Source organism: Herpailurus yagouaroundi, unplaced genomic scaffold, assembly GCF_014898765.1.
Source record: "Herpailurus yagouaroundi ecotype Mexico unplaced genomic scaffold, PumYag 182, whole genome shotgun sequence".
Taxonomy (NCBI): Eukaryota; Metazoa; Chordata; class Mammalia; order Carnivora; family Felidae; genus Herpailurus; species Herpailurus yagouaroundi.
The window spans coordinates 9,357,497-9,378,768 of NW_024412413.1; the positions used below are offsets into that span (position 1 = coordinate 9,357,497).

General features: G+C 52.5%; 1 protein-coding gene across 2 annotated transcripts in view; it reads right to left on the bottom strand.

Moving 5' to 3' along the window:
* The window catches only part of TAB1 (TGF-beta activated kinase 1 (MAP3K7) binding protein 1), a 32,349-nt gene that overhangs the window by 10,899 nt on the left and 178 nt on the right, over positions 1-21,272 (bottom strand). For both annotated transcript variants that reach the window (XM_040490785.1, XM_040490786.1), the window contains exons 2-4: positions 7,200-7,336; positions 6,697-6,850; positions 369-455 (exon numbers count right to left, since the gene is read on the bottom strand). In XM_040490785.1, coding sequence (XP_040346719.1) covers positions 369-455; positions 6,697-6,850; positions 7,200-7,336 — 378 coding nt within the window. The remainder of the gene's footprint in view (positions 1-368; positions 456-6,696; positions 6,851-7,199; positions 7,337-21,272) is intronic.

A 21,272-nucleotide genomic window follows, 5' to 3' on the forward strand; every position in this document is an offset into this window, starting at 1 on the left:
CAGTTCTGAAAGTGCCGGTGGCTGATGTGAGCGGGTGGGTGACGGGGCTACGCACAGGGTGAGGTCGGGGGATGAACCGGAAGGGCCTTTCCTCATATTCTTCACTGCCCGCCCCATGCTGGGCCGGAGTGAAGCTGCCGGCATGGGCCGGGGAGGCCTCTTGCAAGGGCCCCTGCGAACACATCGTCCCCCAGTCCCTCAGGCAGGAACGAGTCTGTCACCCAGTCCCCTGAATCCTGCTGCTCTGGCCTAGTCGTGTCAGTGGCCTGACAGTGACATGGAAGGGAAGTCCTTGCTCCTAGCAAAGCCAGGCCTTGGCGTGCTCCCCCCCCCTCCCCCCACCGCCGGGGAGCAGGCCGGGGGATTACCTCTGGCAGCTGGGACTGGAGGCTGGCCTTCTCAGCCAATGCGTCATCAATGGACTCCAGGAAGCTCCTCTCCACCACATCAAAGGCCTGGAGGCAGAGGACAGGGAGGGGTGTCAGGGCACAGGCCAGTTCAAAATACCACCGTCACCAGATACTGAAATGCGTCCTATTAATAGTGACAAACTCTGTATTAACTGCAGGTGGTCACGTGATGCGGGCTTCACAGGGAGCTCTGCAAGGCTACGTCTCCTAGAGAGCAACCTCCGGCAGAGACATCAGCTCCATGGGGCTGGTCGCTGCTAAGGTGGCACCGTGGAGACCAGAGAGGCAGGAGGCGGCGCAGGAGTTACCAGCAAGGCTGGGAATCCGGTCACCGGGGGTGAAGCCCACGTCCGCCACCTGCCCGCTGGGCAGTCTCCACCTCCTCATCCACGTGGGAGGCAAGCGCTACTCTGAAGGTGACGGAGACAATGCACCCTGTGCCCCCAAACCCTGGCTCAGAGTAAGTCTAGATCAGTGCCACCTAGTATCGCTACTACGTCCTGCCAGTCCCTCGACGCCGGTCACATGGCTGCCTTTGAGGTGGGGAGGGTGCAGCTAGAGTCACTGGCGCGGGGCCCTGAGGCCACGGAGGCCTCTGGCCCAGGTGCTGATGCTGGAAAACGGCCGAGAACAGTTTTCGAGGAACAGGAATCCATCCTTCTCATCTTAAAGTAAGTGTCTCTGGACGAGCTTCCAACAAGAGGTGCCAGGAACAAGAGCTCCAGAACGGCCCACAGAAACCAGAACCAGCCAATGAGCACCCGCGAGGAGCAGGGCCCAGCGGTGCCGGCAGCCACCGGAGACTGAGCACCCGAGCCTCACCTGGAGGAACGGGATCACCCTCGGTTACCCTGTTTCTGCCCGAGCTCAGCCCCCGCCCACTGCACCCGTGGGTCTGAGGCGGCATCCCTAACGCCCCTCCCCCAGGAGCATCTCCTCCACAGCCCACCCTGCAGGTCAAGGGGAAGGACCGCAGCTGGCTGGCTGCCCGGTCCTGCGCTCTGGGAAGGTGGGGAGCCCCTGTTCTCATAAAACAACTTTGTCCTTCTGAGTTGCTGCCTCGGCGTCTGCCAGTGTGATAACCCTGCTCGTAACCAGAGTCTGGACACCAAGATAAGGGTCTGAGCTTAGGATTCCCGCCGTAAGTTCCCGCGTCGCTGCTCCTGGCAGCATCTTTTAAAATAACCACTTAGAATTAAGGCTACAAAAAGTAATGAGCTCCACCGCCACCAACCTGGAAGTAATAGGTGCTCGCTACCCTGCTCTTTATCTCCTGCTGGCTCTGGACTCAGGAGGGAGGACTGTCCTCCTCCCCAGGCCAGGGGCGCCCCCTTGCTTCGGAATCTGTAAGTAATAATAAATCTGTGACACTACCTCCTTTCTGGGGCGGTACTGAGACTGTGCCTTCAATCAAAACAGCCCTCACGGGTCTCACATCCCCAGAGGGGACATGTGCTTGGATGCTGAGGGAGCTACCTGCTGACCCCGTGTCATCAGGTTATAATCTACGTAATCTTAATTCAATATCCCAGCTCTGGCTTCTCAATACCATTGGTGACAAGGAGAGGATCTCCTTTTTTTTTTTTTTTTTTTTAATTTAATTTGAGAGAGAGAGAGAATGAATCTTAAGCAGGCTCCATGCTCAGCACAGAGCCCAATGCTGGGCTCCATCCCACAACCCTGGGATCGTGGCCTGAGCTGAAATCAAGAGCCGGCCACTCACCCAACTGAGCCTCCCAGGTGCCCTGCAGTCTGTACCCTGTACGATGCCTCGGGGCTGTGAATGGCTCACAAACTTCCTCTCCCGGACGGACAGGGCTCTCTGGGAAGGAAGCACTGCTTGCTGGCAGTCCGTGGCGTTGCTTGGCACTGCCTCTGGGTGTTGCCACAAATCCCCACCCTAAGTTGTTACGCTGTAAAAGATCGGACTCCCCTGCAGAGGCCGACCGGCAGGCCCCAATCTGAGGTGGCTGTGTTTCCCATTAGTCTCTAAAGGAGACCCCACTGGGTGTCTGGTCTGGAGGTGACTGGTTACGATCGCACGCGAAAGCTGAGCCACAGTCAGCTAACTAGGACGGAAGGACTCTGCCTCCTTCCCAGCAGGGGCGCAGGCCGTATGGCCCTGGAAGCCAAAGAGAGTTCCCCTAGGTTAGTGCTGGAAAGGGAGGCTGGCGGCTGGGGCCACTGTGCTGGTGTTTGGGGCTGGGTGTTAAGCTTGGGCAGCCGGCCCCAACCGGTGACAGAGGCAACTCCACCAGGGGCATCCCGGCACCCCGGGCCAGCGCCTCTGGTGTTGCTGCCTTCCCTGCCGCTGTCGCAGATCGTCCCCTAACCCCACGGGATACTGGCAGTCCCACCCCTGGCGTGGTAGAGCAAAACGCACCCTCGCTAAAAGCAGGGCCCCCGAGCACACGGTACCAGCTCCTCCCAAGTCCCCAAAGGAGGTTGAAAATCGACTAGACTCTCGTAAGAACCCCGCTCACGTGGCTTGGGCCTTACTGGGCACAATGGCATATTGCACCCAACTGCTCTTGCTACATTCCCGGGGCCGGGGGCCTCTCCCAAAGGCACTGGTGAGCGCTGCGCTGGTTGAGGTGGACCTAACTCCCGGGAGATATACTGGGGCACCCTAGGGCAGGACGCAGCAGCCCCCATCCCAGGCGTTCCCTGCTACCATCCGTCGAACTGAGATGTCCAACAACGACCAGTGTGAACCAGAAATGGAGACAGGGGACTATACCACGCTAGCAGTGCAAGGTTTTCTAGAAAAATGTGCCCAAAGTGGGGAGGAGAAGGGTGCTGATTGGCTCTTCTGGGACTTTGGAACAGCTCCCACCTGCTGTTTGCGGCGGCTGAGATGCGCCAGTTGGCTGGGTGGCCCAAGACTCTACAATTCATACTTCGTTAAAAACACAAAAACAAAATAAAAAAACCCAGGGTGTTGAGGACCCATTTTGTCAGGGACACCCTAGAGGACCCCTGGACTTGTCTCCACAGCAAGGGGGCCAAATGTGTCAGGCCACAAGGGCAGGAGACAGACGAAATAAAAAAGGGGGTGGGCTCTGAGGAAGAGATCCCCGCAAGCTTGCAGAGCCCTTGGAGATAAGGAGAAAGAAGGTCCCGTGTCCTGACTCAGATTTTGGCACTGGGCCCATCCCTCCGTTGACATCAGAGTTCAGGCTCACCATAAGCGGACAACCCTGGATGAGACACCTCCTCTCAGCCAGAAACCGGGATGGGTCAGCGGGTCCGTCATTTTGCTAAGTGGTACGTTTCCACACTCCCTGACCGTGTCCAACCCAGAGGAGGCACCCCGGGGGCCAGAATCTCAAGAGTTTTACTTAAAGGGTAAGCCACCCCCACCCCAAAAAAAGGCCATGCTGTTACAACTTATAGTAACGTCAGATACAGTACCGCAGACATTAGGTGGTACCAATGCCGTAGCTAGACACGAGAAAGAATTTTTCTGAAGCCCAAATCTCGTCTGCCGGTAAAGGTGAACAGGCCCCACTCCTCCTACAGCCAGGAACCCAACGGAGGGGCCCTAGGGGATACAGGGACTTCTGGGCCCCTTTTAGGTCCCCACTGAGGGGCGGCCTGCAATGTGGCTCCCTCCCATACAAGATGGCCCACGTGCCTCTCCATATTGGCAGCTCTGGAGATCAGGGACCCTGATGACTTCCTCTCGGGACAGCCAGGACCCAAGTTAGAGGCCTCTGCTCAGGTGCCGCAGACGCCGTCACCTCTTGGCATGGCCCAGCCCCGGCAGCAGGATCTGGGTCCCGTACCCTGACTTCTGAGAGGGGCGGCTACAAGGCCCCTGCCCAGGAACCCAGCAGTCTCCTGGAGCCTGTCCCTCCTCCAGGGGACAATTACCCGTATACTTCTCTGATTACCCACTGGGACACGTAAAAGAGAAATTTTACCGCTCTCGTCGACGCCTTCTGGGACCCCCTCTAAACATCAGTGAGGGGCACCCTTTAAATTACAAGGCGTATCAGGCAGGCTACGGAAAGCGTTCGACCTCCATTGGATGTGACCCACCTGCGGCACAGAGGTTGGGCTATCGCCCCACATAAGATTCAAGGGCCACTCACAAGTGTTAAATTTCTGGGCCTCAATTGGTCCTCTGAAGGCTGGGAAACTCCACTTGAGGTTAAACACTAACTGTCAACGCTTCAGCCCCCGCCATGCTGCGGCAAGCCCGCCGCGGCCTTCGCACTGCGGACGCATACCTTGCTTGCCACTACCCTCTCCGCAGCCACACGCGGAGCCCCCACGCTTCGGTGGGGAGGAGCCCAACAGCAAGCTCTGTAGCTGGCACGGAGGCCAACTCATCAGGCCCTCCAGCTCCTTCCTCCAGGTGGAAGCGCTGGCCACCACGGACCACGCGTCCCAGGACTATGGCCTAACCGCGGCTCCCTCTGGCTGCCCACGGGCTTCCAGACCGGAAGGCTGCACTCCACAGCCACCCGCTTCACCCCCAGAACTTCGTAGTCTGGCTCCTTAACGGGCTTTGCTAGAAACAGGGGCCCTCGCCGACCGGAGCTGCCATCCTCACGCTTCTAATCAGATCGCGGGCAAGGGATGGCTCCCCACGTGGCTCCGCGCAGCCACAGAGGCCCATTCCCGAAAGCGGACAGGGCACCCCCAGGAAGGAGCTGACTCTGCAGAGGCGGGTCTTTCCGGAGGGCAGGAGGACATGGCTTCCGAGGTCCTCGGCCCCCTGCCCACGGGCCGTGAGGAAGTGGTGACGGAGGCGCCCCCAGCCCCGCCTGGGCCTCTAGCAGGCCAAGCTAGCCGCCGCTAAGAGCTGGCGTGCGAGAGGGGAGTCCGGCTGCTCCGTGCACGGCAGCGCCGCCACCATCCGTGGCAGGGCGGGGCCAGCTCAGCTCGCTGGGCTCGCGGCAGCACAGTTGGCTGTGTAGAGCACTGCTGCCCGTGGCCGGCCTCTTGTCCGTGTCTCTGCTGACTCCTGGGCAGCTGCTGACAGGCTCGCGGTCCGGTCAGGCCGACGGCAGGGGGATGATTTTCACATCCCGTCTGGGGTGCTCCGTGTAGAGGGTAACGGGGCAATCAAAGCCTTTCGCACTTCAACACGAATGCTACCTCGAGGTGTTTTCCCTCGCCCGAATCCCAGTCACCATACACTTGGGGCTCTCGACCGGCTCCACCCACCCCTCAGCCCCCCGCAATCAGTCCTCAGCTCCACCGCGCCAGCCTTTCTTAGTTACCACTTCTTCACTCTTTATTCCTCGGCCTAATGGTCCCCAAAGGTCCCCTGTCTCTTTGGATCACGGGGTAGCTACCGCCACAATGGCCTGGGTGCACTGGGCGCAGGGCTGTCCTGCTCTGGGGGCACCTCTCACAAAATGCACCGCTTTGAATCGCAGATGACGTCCCCAAACCAAACGCTGGAAACTGCCGTTCTTTGGTCCCGGGAAGGGACGAGCCTCTTAGCTGCCGGCAGGTTGAATTCACTGGGCGGCTCCCTCCCTCCGTCCCCACTACCCACTTCACTATGACTTGTGTGATACTCGCACTGGTTTACAGCCTGCTACACCCACCCCGAACACCTCTGCGGGTAGGAGCCTCCCTGTCTTGCTTTTCTGAGTACACCCCGCTCCCATTCAGGCCTCCCAACACCACGGACTCGGATCCTCAGAGCAAGGATCTCATTTCACTGCCCAACAGGGCATCCGGTGAACTTTCATTTCGGCCACAGGCCTCTGGCATTACTGGATGCCACGGTGGACTTTGAGAATCCTCGCTCCTTAAGTTCCCGGGCAGTAGACGGCTCCTACGTGGACTTCCTCGCTGCCAGGGGCACCTGCCACTTGAAATGCTAAGCCCCAGGGGCGCCTGGGTGGCACAGTCGGTTAAGCGTCCGACTTCAGCCAGGTCACGATCTCGCAGTCTGTGAGTTCGAGCCCCGCGTCGGGCTCTGGGCTGATGGCTCAGAGCCTGGAGCCTGTTTCCGATTCTGTGTCTCCCTCTCTCTCTGCCCCTCGCCCGTTCATGCTCTGTCTCTCTCTGTCCCAAAAATAAATAAACGTTGGAAAAAAAAAAAAAATTAAAAAAAAAAAAGAAATGCTAAGCCCCGTGGCCACCGCTCTCCTCACACCCGGCCGCCGGGAGGGGCTCCCACCGCTGCTCTGCGGGAAAGAAGGTGTTGGCAGCGTCTTCAGACCAACCCCGGCTGACCCCGCACTTTGCGGTCGCAAGGCTGAGCTCCCGGGGGAGCCGACCGGCCGGGGTCGCGGTCGGCCAGCCTGACCCCCGCTACCTGCAGCAGCACACGCCGCACGTCCGCCTCGGTGTGCTCCGTGCTGAGCTGGCCCAGCAGGAGCTCTGCAGACAGCCGCTGGGCCACGAAGCTGGTCACCCGGTTGCCATCATAGCCGTTGAAGACCCCGTACAGGAAGCAGTTGTTCTCACTCCTGACAGAGAAGGGGGAGCAGCTTGAGACGGGGGGCTCGCAGAAGAGGGACGCCGGTTCCCAAGTGGAGGGGAGGAGGGAAAGGACTGGGGGAGACCAGAGATACAGCAGCGGTGGCTTCGGATGCCCACCGGGGTTCCCCCACTCTGACCATCATTCCACCCCGGCATGGCCTTCCAGGACACTCCCTGACACCACTGCAGCAGGCCCTCGGTCGGCCTGAGGTCCAGAAGTGCAAGGGACAGCAGGAGATGCCCCCCCCCGTGGGTCACAGCTCAGTGGCAAGCCCCACTCGGGACGGGTGCAAACTTGCCTCCGAGGCTCAGGAGGGCACTGCCGGCAAGGCTCACCTGAACTTGAGCCAGCTGTCCTCCGGTGGGTGGCTCTCGGTGCCCTTGCCATCAGCAGAGTAGCTGCGGTTGGAGGCTGAACCAACCCCAGAGAGGTGGCAGAGCGGCAGGTCGTCTGTCCAGCTCGGCTGCTGCTCCTGAGGACACCAGGAAACCAGAAAGTGTCACCTCCTTCATGACGACGGACCCCACCTCACCTTCTTTCTCTTCCCCAACAGACACATAGCAGCTCCAGAGCCCCACAGACGGTTCTGCTTCCTTCCGGAAAACAGTGCTTGGATGAACAAACACCTGCAGAAGGGTTTGCATGTTTTTATGGGTAGTCCACAATGCCGTTCCCCAGGAAACCTGGAAAAAACTAGAGTTCCCAAATTCTAGGCTCAGCAGTGGTTTCTAAGCACGAGCTGTGTTACGAAACATGAGTGAGACACACAAAAGAAGCAGTCTCTTGGGAGAAAGCTCTTTGGTGGCTCCCCACCGCTCCCTGCCGTGGCTCTGACTCCAACCCCTTGGGCACCAGTTAAAACTGGAGATTTCCAGGCCCAACCTCCAGAACGTCTGATCCTGGTGGGGCCCAGGATGCCTGCGTCGCAGGCAGCTCCTCCCAGGTGGCCGATTCGGGAGGCCCGACGGCGCTCGAGAAACTGCCTTTACAAGCCAGTTTCAGTCATATGCCATGCCCTTGGCATCTCTCCCCTCGGTCCCTGCTCTGCTCTGGCACCCTCTCGCATCTGCTCCGTGCCACATCCCTCTCTCCCAGTACAAGTGCCTGCAGCACCTCACTCTTTTTCCTCTGCAAGAATATACTCCTTATCCTTGTCTAGCAATTCTCCATGTCCTTCAGAACTCTGGCTCAGGAGTCACCACCTCCAGGAAGTCTTCCTTCAGGAAGACCCCCTCCCGCTGCCACTGCTCTGGCTCGGCTGACAGCCCTTCTCATGCACTCCTCCTCCACCTGGCTCCCCTACTCCTGCCTGCCTGCATCTGACTGCCTTTCTACCCCTTGGATCTCAAAACAGGCAGTCCAGCTTTAAACCTCACATACACGCGTGAGCACTTATGCAGAGCCGTCCAGGCCCAGCCCAAACACAGATTCTGAATTTCCGAAATCTCCTGGGAGTGCACTCCGAAGTCCCAGAAACGGCTCTGACACAAGGCCCAGGTATGAGCCATTTTTCCTCACTGAAAGCCTCCCCATACCAGGCCCCTATCTGAGAGCTGTGCCTGGTTCCCAAGAGCCTTCCCAGGACCACCCGGCCTGGAAATGATGGGGAGCGTCGAAGGTCAACTGCAAAGAGGGTAACACTTGGATCGAACGGAACGCTGTACTGAAATATTCAACAGGCAGGTATCCTGCGCACAATTTCTTGTAAGGTCGTAGTAAGTCTTCAAAAAAGGATGTGAAAACCACTTCAGCAGGCTCTTGCAATCAGATATGCAAATGGCCTGTGGTTAGCTTTTGTGGCAAATTTTATCTTCTGTTTATTTACATACTGACAGTGAGTGCCTTTATGGTTTTTTAAAATTGCTTTGATGCTGCATTGATTCTAGCGGGTTCGTTCTGTGTTGCACCCTGGAGCAGCTTCTGCAGGGTGCAGGAGTTTATTTTTATTTTTAAATTAACATATAGTAAAATGGACTTTTTTTTTGGAATGCCGGTCTAGGAGTTTTCACACGTGTTTTGGGTGATTGCCGCCACGGGATCTGGGAAGAGCCCCATCATCCCAAAACGTACCCGTGAGTTGCCCCTTCGTAGCCACCCCTCCCGTAACGCCCAACAAGTAGACTTGTGCTCAGTCACTACGTTCGCTGTCTTTTCAAGAATCTCCTAAGTGAAATTAGGCAGTACGTGGCTTTTTTTTTTTATTGTGATGAAACACACATAGCAAAATTCACCATCTTAATCGTTTTTGAATGTACAGTCCGGTGGTACTAAATACATTCGGCGTTGGGCGGCCAGCCCTGCCATCCGTCCCCATAGCTCTTTCCCTCCTTTTGTAAATCTGAAACCCTGTCCCCACTAAACACAAACTCCCCTCACTTCTCCAGCCCCCGATGCCCACCACCACCACACTCCAGGTCTTGTAAGGCATAACCTTTTAAGACCGGTTCCCCTCACTCCGCATGATGCCTGCCTTGGAGACCAACCCCCATCCCCCCCCACCCCAAGTCACTGTGGGCGACAAGTCTGTCCCTTCATCGCAGAGAGCCTCCCGTCAGATGGATGCAGAAGCCTGTCCACTCATCCACTGAAGGGCATCTGGGCTATTTCCAGTTTTCGGCAATTATGAAGAGAGCTGGCATAAACGTTCACGGGCAGGTTTTGGTGTGAACATAACATTTCACGTCTCTGGAGTAGTGATGAGACTGCGGCTTAATTTTGTAAGAAGCTGCCAATCTGTTTCCCAAAGCGGTGTACCATCTGCATTCCCACCGGTAACGGGCGAGAGTTCCAGGTGCTCCACACCCTCGCCCCGCTGTGGTCCTATTAAACGCAGACATTCTGAGAAGTGTGCAGCCGATGCCATCGCGCCTTTGATTTGCATTTCCCTAACGGCTAATGACAGCGTTGAGCATTTTTTCATGTGCTTATTTGCCATCGACACAACTCTGGAGAAGAGTCTGTTGTAAGTCTTTTTTTGTTTGTTTTTTAGAGAGAGCAAGTGCTAGTGGGGGAGGGGCAGAGAGAGAGGGAGAGAGAATCTCGAGCAGGCTCCGTGCCCAGCGCAGGGCCTGCCGTGGGGCTCAGTCCACCATGAGATCATGACTTGAGCCAAAATCAAGGGAGATGCTGAACCGAATGAGCCACCCAGGTGCCCATTATGCCAATTTTTTAATTGGGTTATTTGTCGAGTTCTGAGAGCCCTTTGTGCTTTTTGGACCAAGTCCTTTGTTGGACATGTGATTTGCAAGTATGTCTTCCCAGTCTGTAGTTTGTCATTTCATTCACTTCCTGGTACCTTTTGCGAAGCAAGTTTTTAGTTTCTATGAAGTCCATTTTATCAGCTTTCTCTCTCATGGTGCACACTTCTGGTGTCTTAAGAATTCTGCCCAGCCCCTGAGACCTTCTAGGTTTTTCTTCAGATAGTTTCACGGTTTTACATTTAGACTTGTGATCCATTTGGGGTTAATCTCTGCATAAACCAGGAAGTTTCGGTCTAAGTTGTTTTGGGTTTTGTTTTGCACATACAGATAGCCAACTGTTGTAACACTGTTTCTTGAAAAGACTGCCCTGTCTCCATTAAATTACCTCTGCACTTCTTTCAAAAATTAACTGGCCATACTCATGTGCGTCTGTCTCTGGACTCTAGTCCGTTCCATGGATCCAGGTGTCTATCCTTCCACCAATTCCATGCTCTGGATTACCATACCTTTATAAATCTAGAGTTTAAATCTGTATATAAGCCTATATTATAAAATCTACAACTTCTTTATAATCTATATTATAAAATCGGGTAGTGGGTTGCCTCTAATTTTATTCTTTTTCAAAACTGTTTCAGCGATCCTAGCTCCTTTGCCTCCCACGTAAATTTTAGAATTGGCCTGTCTATATCTACACTGAAGACTTGCTGGGATTTTGACTGGAATTGTTTATAGATCAATTTAGGACATCTGACATCCTCACTGTGCTGAATTTTGCGATCCACCAACATGGTATGTCTTTAAATTTACTTACGTCTTCTTTATAGGACATCTACACAATTTCACCACAAGGGCTGAAAAGCCACTTGAAAACAAAAAATGTGACCAAAACCTAGCCATAGAAAAGAAACAGCAAGAGCTGAAATTCTGTTCAGCTCCTGACGACACCAGGCACTCAGCACTTTTAGGTCAAGTGACATACGGGAAGAAAAGTTGTCACAGTAACACAAATTGTTTCTAGCTGCAATCTCGACCTGTCTCATTTGAGAGTGATACAAATGTCTCTCTTAATATAAATGTGAAATTAATTAGGTCTTTGGACTCCACATATGACATTATGCAATTATAGTGTATTCAATTAATACCACCATGTATTCAATAAACATCTACGGGGCATTTATACAAGGCTGACATCATTCTAGGCACTGGGGCCACAGTGCAGGACATAATTGAGGGTCCTTGTTTGAAGCCTCCTTTCTAGGGAAAGAGAAACTTCCAACATGTTAATATAATAAATATTGTATTACAATACAATATTACAATACAATACATATTACAAAATATTTCAGACAGAGATATGAGCCACAGAAAAAATAATTAGGGTAAGGGGACAGAGAGTGATGGTGAGGGCTTTTAGATGAAATGGTCAGAAGAGGCCTCTCCAGGGGCCCCTGGGTGGCTCAGTCAGTTGGGCATGAGACTCTTGATTTCGGCTAAGGTCATGATCTCACAGTTCATGAGATCAAGCCCCACCTTGGCTCTGCTCTGATAGGGTGGAGCCTGCTTGGGTTTCTCTCTCTCTCTCTCTCTGCCCCTCCCCTGCTCACTCTCTCTCAAAATAAATAAATAAACATTAAAAAAAAAGAAGAGGCCTCCCTGAAGAGGTGACCTCTGAGCCAGACCCAAATGATCACGGAGCAGTAGCCCTTTCAGAAAGTGGGAAAGGGGCCTTCCAAGCAGAGGAAATGGCATGTGCAAAGACCCTGAGGTAGCAAAACAAGTGTGTGAGGTTTAAGTAAATGCAAGAAGGCCAGCATAGCCTCTGCAGTGACCAGAGGGGAAAATGGTTTGCTCGTGTTCATATACATGCGTGTGCCTATGTGCCTAGGTGGGGACAGGGTAGGGCCTTCCTTCCATGCCACTGAAAAGAGTTCACTGCCAAGGAATTAATTATTTTTCAACGAACAGCTTTGTTGCCAATTATCGCTTAGGTCTTAGGTCTGGTTAGCATGCCTCCACTGTCAGAGACCTCACAAAGGTTGGGCAACTTGGCAAATAAATTTCCCAAAGAATCTTTTTCTAGGGTCTGTCTCCTGCCTGCAACTCAAATGAAACTAAGCAAAAGATTAAGCACAAAAAGCATCTCCCCAGTCTGGAGTGTCTCAGGTCCTCCTCCTGAAAAGATGGGTCGAGACCACTATTCAGCACCCTGAAGCGCCACAGCTGTTTTGAAGCATGCAGGAAAAGATGTTCATTCATACTTTTTAGAATCCTATCTGTGATTAAAAATGAGATTAAGACGGGGAGCCTGGGTGGCTCAGTTGGTTGAGCATCAGACTCTGGGTTTCGGTTCAGGTCACAATCTCACGGCTTCCAGGGTTTGAGCCCGTGTCTGCTTGGGATTCTCTCTCTCACCCTCTCTCTCTGCCCCTCCCCTACTTGCGCTGTCTCTGTCATCCTCAAAATAAATAAATGAACTTAAAAAAAGATAAGATTAAGAGGGATTGAACTTGACCTCTAGTAGGAAATGAACAATACAAATGTGTCGCCCATGATGTAAAACCTGTCATCGATGCTGCAATCACGAGACTCCCTCTGCCATTCCCTAACTCCCATGAGGGTCAGACACAGGCTTCCAGGGACTCGAATCTTTACAACAAATTCATACTTTCCAGCAAAAAGTAACTATTACCCGAGCAACGTATGGGCCCCACTTGACACTGTGAGATACACTCTGACAAACACTAATGAGAGGCTCTTTCGAGGAAGGAAGGAAATGAACTAGAGTAGGTGACTGAGGAACTCACCACCTGGGTGTTTCAAGGCACAAAAACAAGTCACTCGTCCAATGGGCGCCCGTGACACTGCTCTCAGGGGCGGGCTGGTACCGCGCGGGCCGCCGCAGCCACACTCAGCTCGCACGGAGTAACAAGCTGTCCCAAATCAGAAAGATTCCAGGACGGTGGTCCACCTCCTGACGAGCACCCGGTTCTTCAGACAGGATTGATGACTAGTGCCCGGACACCTCTATGATGTTAAGTGCTCTTCTTTTAAAAAATGATTTTCATGTTTTTAAATTTTATTTTTGAGAGAGAGAGAGAGACAGAGCACGAGCGGGGGAGGCACAGAGAGAGAGGGAGACACAGACTCTGAAGCAGGCTCAGGCTCTGAGCTGTCAGCACAGTGCACACACGGGACTAAACTCATAAACCGTGAGATCGTGACCTGAGCCGAAGTCGGACTCTCGACCGACTGAGTCTCCCAGGTGCCCCTAAGAGCTCTTTTTGAAATGTGATTTTCATAATGATGAGCTAGTAATATTTTGGAAATATAGTTGACTCTTGAACAACGTGGGGGCTGGGGCACCAACCTCCTGCGCAGTCAAAAGTCTGTAACTTGGGGCGCCTGGGTGGCGCAGTTGGTTGAGCGTCCGACTTCAGCCAGGTCACGATCTCGCGGTCCGTGAGTTCGAGCCCCGCGTCGGGCTCTGGGCTGATGGCTCAGAGCCTGGAGCCTGTTTCCGATTCTGTGTCTCCCTCTCTCTCTGCCCCTCCCCTGTTCATGCTCTGTCTCTCTCTGTCCCAAAAATAAATAAACGTTGGAAAAAAAAAATTAAAAAAAAAAAAAAAGTCTGTAACTTTTGAGTCCCCCAAAACTTAACTATTAATAGAGGCTACCTTCCACTGGAAGCCTTACCAATGACATAAACAATCAACACGTTTTGTATGTTACATGTATTGTGTACTGACTTCTTACAATCAAGTAAGCTGGAAAAAAGAAAACACTAAGAAAATCATAAGGTGGGGAGCCTGGGTGGCTCAGTTGGTTAAGCGTCTGACTCTTGGTTTCGGCTCAGGTCACAATCTCACGGTTCGTGAGTTTGAGCCCCATATCCGGCTCTGCACTGAAAGCAGAGAGCCTGCTTGGGATTTCTCTCTCCCTCTCTCTCTGCCCCTCCCCTGCTTGTGCACTCTCTCTCTCAATAAATAAATAAACAAACAAACATTAAAAAAATAAAAAATAAATAAAAAAAGAAAATCATAAGGAAAAGAACATACATTTATTTATAGTACTATGTTTATCGAAGAAAAAATCCGCACATAGGTAAATCACTGTAGTTCAAACTCGTGTGGTTCAAGGACCAACCACATATTATTTCATTAGCTGGCAACTGGTGTTCAGGTCAATGGCTGTGGATTCCAGTGCTATTGTTTATTTAAGGAGAGTCTTTGTCCATTGATAATAACACTCAAGAAAACAGTGCTCAATGGACACTTTCTTAACCTGCCAGTCGGTACTAAAGCCAGCATCTACTGAGTGGGGGAGACACAAGAGGCATTCTCGTTAAGATCAGAAACACGGCGAGGATGCCCACCTCCTCCGGTACCTAACACTGAACTGGAGGCGTCAGCTCACGCAATTGGATAAAAGAGGCAGAGCTTAAGAACCGGAGAAGTACAATTCCCTCTATTTGCAGTTGACAATATTTGGAAAACCTAAAGAATTAATTTGAAAACTCAAAAGAAGTCAGAAGGGTGGCAGGATAGAAAAATCAAGACACAAAACCCAAGAACCTTCGTACACGTAAAGAAGAGATTGGCATCTAGCCTCCGCGTGAAAATTCCCACTGGCTGTTAACTAAAATAACGGTCTTTTCCCCCTGCGTTCTATCCAGGCGGTCTCCCCCAACCGCACTCCTATAGAGGATTTTTTTCAACCTGAATTGACTTTAGTGGGATTATACCCTACTGTTTTCATCTCAGCCTTCCAGCTTGTTGACATAATTTTGAATCTCACCCTTTCACAGATTAACAATCTCACTCAGCTGTCTATCCTGTGCAGCCAAGGCCTTCTACACAGCGTTCTGCGTGATCTCGAAAAACCTGTGACCAGAACAAAAGGAGTGGGAAGCCAACCAACTTCTTGCAGGAGGGTGTCTGCACCAACACAGGACGGAAGTAACACTTCCCCCAGAGGTCCGCTCTACTTGAAAGGCCAGATGTATTCTGGGGACCCCAAATGAAGAGGCTACTGACCCCAGACGTACAGTCGCACAAACAAGCACACACTTTAGAACAAATCGACTATTCATAAACGTGAAACTTGCTGAGCAAAGTCCTCCTTATTTCACACAGGCACTCTTTAAACATAAAGTTCCTAGCCACCTGAGTTTGGGTGGCTATTAAAAGATTACCCAAAAGTATCTTAAAATGTATCCACAGTGAGTGAGGCAAGGCCTCCCCTTTTCTGTCTTTCCCAGCCCCATCCACCTCCAAAGGCCCTGCTCAAATCCAACGGGAGCCATAGGCCCGTGTTTCCCAAACCTCCACCATCCGCTCACTATCTTCAAGAAATAATCTGCTTCGTACTTTTTCTTCAACCTGCCACATTTTCTTGGGGCGCCTGGGTGGCTCAGTTGGCTAAACGTCTGACTTTGGCTCAGGTCATGATCTCATGGTTGGTGGGTTTGAGCCCCATGTAGGGCTCTGTGCTGATAGCTCCGAGCCTGGAGCCGGCTTCGGATTCTGTCTCCCTCTCTGTGTGCCCCTCCCCCGCTTGTACGCGCGCCTCTCTCGCTCTCAAAAATAAATAAATAAATAAGCTTAAAAAATAAAATAAAATAAACTGTCACATTTTCTTTTACTCAAGTGACTTCATTTTGAACACAAACTTTTTCACTATTATAAGCAGAAAATGAGTATTACTTGCTGTATCTTTCTTACAGATAATAAAAAATGAAAACAAAACAAGGTTATTAGATTCCAGCTGAACCTACTGCCTGCTGTAGACTGAGCTGGAGCCCCGTTCTCTCTGCTTAAAAAAAATTTTTTTAACGTTTATTTATTTTTGAGACAGAGACAGAGCGTGAACAGGGGAGGGTCAGAGAGAGGGAGACACAGAATCCCAAGCAAGCTACAGGCTCTGAGCTGTCAGCACAGAGTCCGACGCCGGGCTCGAACTCACGGACTGTGAGATCATGACCTGAGCCGAAGTCGGACGCTTAAGCAACTGAGCCACCCAGGAGCCCCCTGTTTAAAAAAAAAAAAAAAAAAAAAGCAGGGGTAGGATGCCTGACTAGCTCAGTTGGTGGAACATGTGATTCTTGATCTAGGGGTTGGGAGTTTGAGCCCCATGTTGCATGTAGAGATTACTTAAAAAAAAAAAAAAAAAAAAAAAGCGGGGAGGGGGGCACCTGGGTGGCTCAGTTGCTTAAGCGTCCAACTCTTGATTTCAGCTCATGGCGTGATCTCCCAGTTCATGAGTTCGAGCCCTGCGTCGGGCTCTGAACTGGCACGTCATTAGGATTCTTCCTCTCCCTCTCTCTGCCACTCCCCCACTCATGGTCTCTTTCAAAATAAATAAATATAAACATTTTTTTTTAAGTGGGGGAGAAGACTTGCAAGAATCAGAAAGGTGCTGGGGCACCTGGGTGGCTCAGTCAGTTAACTGTCCAACTTCGGTTCAGATCATGATCTCACCATTTGTGAATTCAAGCCCCGCATCAGGCTCTGTGCTGACAGCTCAGAGCCTGGAGCCTGCTTCGGATTCTGCGTCTCCCTCTCTCTCCACCCCCTGTTGCTCATGCTGTTTCTCTCGCTCTCTCTCTCAAAAATAAACACACATTAAAAAAAAAAAAAAAAAAAGAATCAGAAAGGTATTAAGGATATATCAGGACCAAACCAAGTCTTTCTCCTGACATCATCAGAGTGTGAAAGAGAACAGAAAAGCACATAACTTGTGCGCTATATAACAATGACTTTCAGGCCAGCACATACCAAACCTCCTCATTGTATGTGTCCCAGACTCAGGGACAATGCAGCCCAAGGTGCCAGGGTCCCTTCCCTGAGAAATCTATCTTGGGGGCTCAGCACACATACCGATTATTAACCATTTGGCCTTCGGGCAACTCTCATGCTGTAGCTTGGTACTGTTGTATTGTTGTTGTAAGTGTATTTATTTAAGTAATCTCTATACCCAACGTGGGGCTTGAATTCACGGCCCTGAGATCAAGAGTCATGTACTCCACCAACTGAGCCAGGCAGGTGCCCCTGTTTTATTGTGGTTTTTGTCTGTTTGTTTTTGTAACCTGGTATTGTTAATTAGCCACTGATTCCAAGACATATATTTTCTATCTTTTAATCCCTGAAGTTGGTGTGTTTCAAGTTAATTGGCAGTGGGTTTTCTTTCTTAGTGGTATATAAAATAGTGATGGGTCCTTATCATTAATGGTGTCTTAGATCCAATGACCTATGGACCATTTCTCATATACTTGTGAGCATTCCTTGAGAGGAAGGACCTGCTTGGAACGCAGTCCCCATAGGAACTCAGACATTCCATGACAAGTGGCCAGAGAATTCCAGGAGTTTGTACCCACATAGGAGTATGAGAGTACCTGGTCTTCCCCGATTTCAGCAGTGGCCCCGAAGTCCCTCTGACACTGCTGTGGCTGGGTGAGTTGCCATCCTGTTGTCCCAGCTCTGCCCACTCCACCGGGGATTAGCCATGCCAAGCATCCAATGCCGACTCCACCCCACTGCCAAGTCTCCTGCTTCCTTCCTCCACACGCCTGAACAATTTTCGGAAAGGCCGCATATTTCCTATTCACACAAACCGCCCCCTTCCCCACCCCCGCACACACTGACGCATACCTTCTCCACACCCACAAATGCCAGGCCTGCCAGCGCCAGCGGCAAGGGGCGCCTGGGGAGCCAAGACGGGGCCCCCCCACGCTCACACAGCCTCGTCACGGAGCCGCGTAAATACGCACCTCGGAGAGCGTGCACCCCTGTAACTCTTTGGTGGGTTACAAGTTAATTTCTCGGAAGAAATTTAACACAAAAGGCAGTAAGAAAGAAGTCTGTTTCAAAAAGCCTAATTTTGACTTGATTGTGTGAGGGAACTCCCCAAATTCGTATTCTGGCATGAAAACTTTCTACAGTGATCCAGTTGTACGGACCCAGTGAAGGGTGTCACAAACACCTCGTGCACATGTATGGAAGCCGCTTCATATACATATGTTACCGCGTCACATAATAGGCCAGAAAAGTCCCCACAGAGATTCATCTCAAACTCCTGGGCAGCAGAAGTGGATAAAGCACGGTTCCAACTTCAGGCCACAGCTTGAATATCAAATTATGGTATGAAAAGGCTGAGTGTTTTTGTGGTGAAAGCACCCAGATTCCTTGGAGGCAAAAAGGAAGCTCAGAATGAGAGAATAATGCCCCCAGGAAGATGGCTGGGGGGGGGGGGGGGGGCCAACTGTTCTTTCTCTCCCAAAAGCTGAAAATACCCGGTGCCTCCTGCCATCTCTCTTTCTGAATGACCCCCTTTTCCTTCCCCACTTCTCTGGGACCAGCTCGCCCCCGGCCCACCCCCCCCCCCTTTCAGCAGGCTTTTCATCAAAGGCCCTCTATGTTTTCATCACAAATATAGTCCTAATACATGCTTAAAGGGGCTGCTAATAATTGTGGGGCAGTTACTGTGAGCAGCAGCTGGGCCACATTCTGACGGCGGAGGGGACGGCTGTGGGTGATGGCCTAACGGATGTTTTTATTTTAATGGGTGCGTATTTATTATGGATGTTAGAAAAAATATTTAGCCAGCGCCTGTGACCTCATGGATGTGGTCGCTCGAGTGATGTTTCTAAGTGAAAAAAAAATTAATTTCAAGTCGATTTTCATTTTATGACTAAGTACAGCAAAGCACAGGCAGAAACCACACTCTTGATTCTCCCAGCGCCAAATGCGCTCCAGGGTCCCTCATCTCGGTGAAGGGCACCGCTGTTGTGCCAAGTGAAATCCTGTAGTCCTTCTTCCCTCTCCCTCCGTCACGCACCCCACATCGGATCCAGCAGCAAATCACACCCGCTCGTCCTCCAAAATACAGCCAGAACCTGCTACTTCTCCCCACTCCTCTGCCGTCGCTCCTGCCTGGACGCCCGGGAGCGCCACGCAGCAGGTCCCAAGCTTCCACTCTCTCTCCACTCAAACCTGTTTTGACATCAGGCTCTTTCTCCAACCACAGACCAGATCGCGTGCTCCTCCTAAACACTGCCAAGTTTCGGGGCGCCTGGGTGGCTCAGTGGGTTAGGCGTCCGACTCTCTATTTCGGCTCAGGTCATGAGCTCCTGGTTCGTTCGTGCAAGCCCCGCGTCCGGCTCTGTGCTGACAGTGCGGAGCCTGCTTGGAGTTCTCTCTCTGCCCCTCCCCTACCTGCTCTCTCTCCCTCTCTCAAAATAAAGAAACAAACATCAAAACCAAAAAAACACCAGCAAGTTTCACAGTACACTTAGAATAGAGCCTAAAGAAGTCCACACCAGGGTCCACAAGGCCCCTTGGCCCTTGGTTACTACCACTCCCCCAACACGCTCTACTCCAGCCACTCTGGCCTCCGTGGTGCTCCCCAAACACACAAGCCTCTGCATCCCTCTTCCCTCAGGCAGGAACACCCCTCCCAAATCCCCTACTGCATCCCATCAAATGGTGGGAGGTCTCATCCAAATAGTCTGTCTAAAATGGCCCCTCTGCCCTTCTATGAAGCACCACCTGACGCTACAGATACTATTATATCGTAATCTGTATTTATTCGTTGTTACGGTCTCCCTTATCAGAACACAGGCTTCACGAGGGAAGTGTCCCCCATACCCACACAGTGCCTGCCACAGAGTAAGAGCTCAGTGACACTTGAGTGTTCAGAACTGAAGGCGGCACTTCATGGCTGGACTGTGACTACGCTAGGCTAGGGACTGTGACGTGTGAGTTCATTTAATTCTAACAACACTCCTGGGAGTCCCTTCGGCTGGGAACCAAGGTTCGGGGATGTTAAGGGACTTGTCCGAGTCCATTCGAAACCTGTGCTTTTTGTGAGGCCGTGAAGGACCCAAGTTCCTCTGAACACACCAAGCTACCTTCAAAAGCTCTTCTTCTGTTCAAAAGACCTTTTAAGGGACCACGCTGCCTGGGGACCTCTGCCATCTGGATACCCGTGAGGGTATCCTTGGGTGACAGCTACCCGACCTTGTGTGGTAGCCCTCACAGCCATCTGCTCAATGACGGTACCTGAGCTGATCTTACCACAGGACAGCAGAGAGCCGGTCAGCGAGCCACACACACTGCCCGGACACTCAGACGCCCTGTGAACAGGGATGTCTTGATCACCATTAGGATGGGAGGGCTCTCGTGTGGACATCACTGCCACCCCCTGGTCTTTCATCACGAGGCTATGTGCTTAAAGCTGATTATCCATCTTCCAAAGATTCCGTTACCACCCAGGAACACGTTCCGGAGCTGACAAGTACAGGAGGCAGGCAAATCCACAGGGCAAGTACCACATCTGCTTGCCACATCTGGGGTGGACCCAGGGGACCAGCACCCTACGGTGGCAGGTCCGATGGGGCTCATGATGCCAAGATGTGTATGCATCCATGTGCACGTGTCAGGAGGACGCAGGGGCTGTAAGACACCAGCGACAAATCCATGAAGGTCCAGACTGGGGGTAAGGGTGAGTCTCGGGACCATCCTCCCACTGCCTGCTTTCACCTTACAGTTAAGGAAACCGAGGCATGACCAATTAGAGCCAGGACCAGGACCCAGGCTGCCACTCGAGTCATTCCTCCGGTATCACCTGGAGGTTAACCCCGTTCCTGGAATCAGGCAGTCTGATGTTAACCCTGACTCTGCTACTTACTGGCTGTGTGGCCTTGGACAAACGACCACCGTTTGTCCTCATCTGTGCCTCCGTTTCCTCATCTGTCAAACGGGAATAAGAGTACCCACCTCCCAGGGCTGTGATGAAAATTCAGCTCATAACGTAAAGCAACTGGCGGAAAACCTGGAGGGTGATGAGCGGTACACCACGGGCTGCTGCTGCTGCTGCTGTAACTGTTATTACCGCACAGCTGCTCAGCGCCCGGGGTGGGCTCACCGCCCCGACTATCTCCGCCACCGCGCGCCACGTTCCCTTCCGGCCCCGGGACGTTCCCCACCCTCGACGCGCCCCTGACGCTCGGGGTCGCTGCGATCGCGAATCCCAGCCCCTGACCGCCCGGAGGCAGCGCGCACGCGCGGGCTACGCGGGGCCGCACGCGCCGCCGGCCTCGGGAATGGGGGGGGGGGGGCCGCCCCCGCGGGGGGGGGGGGGGAGGGCAGCGGCTACACCTCGTCAGCGAGAGGGAGGCTGCCCAGCGGCGGAGAGGGAGCCGCGCCTGCACCC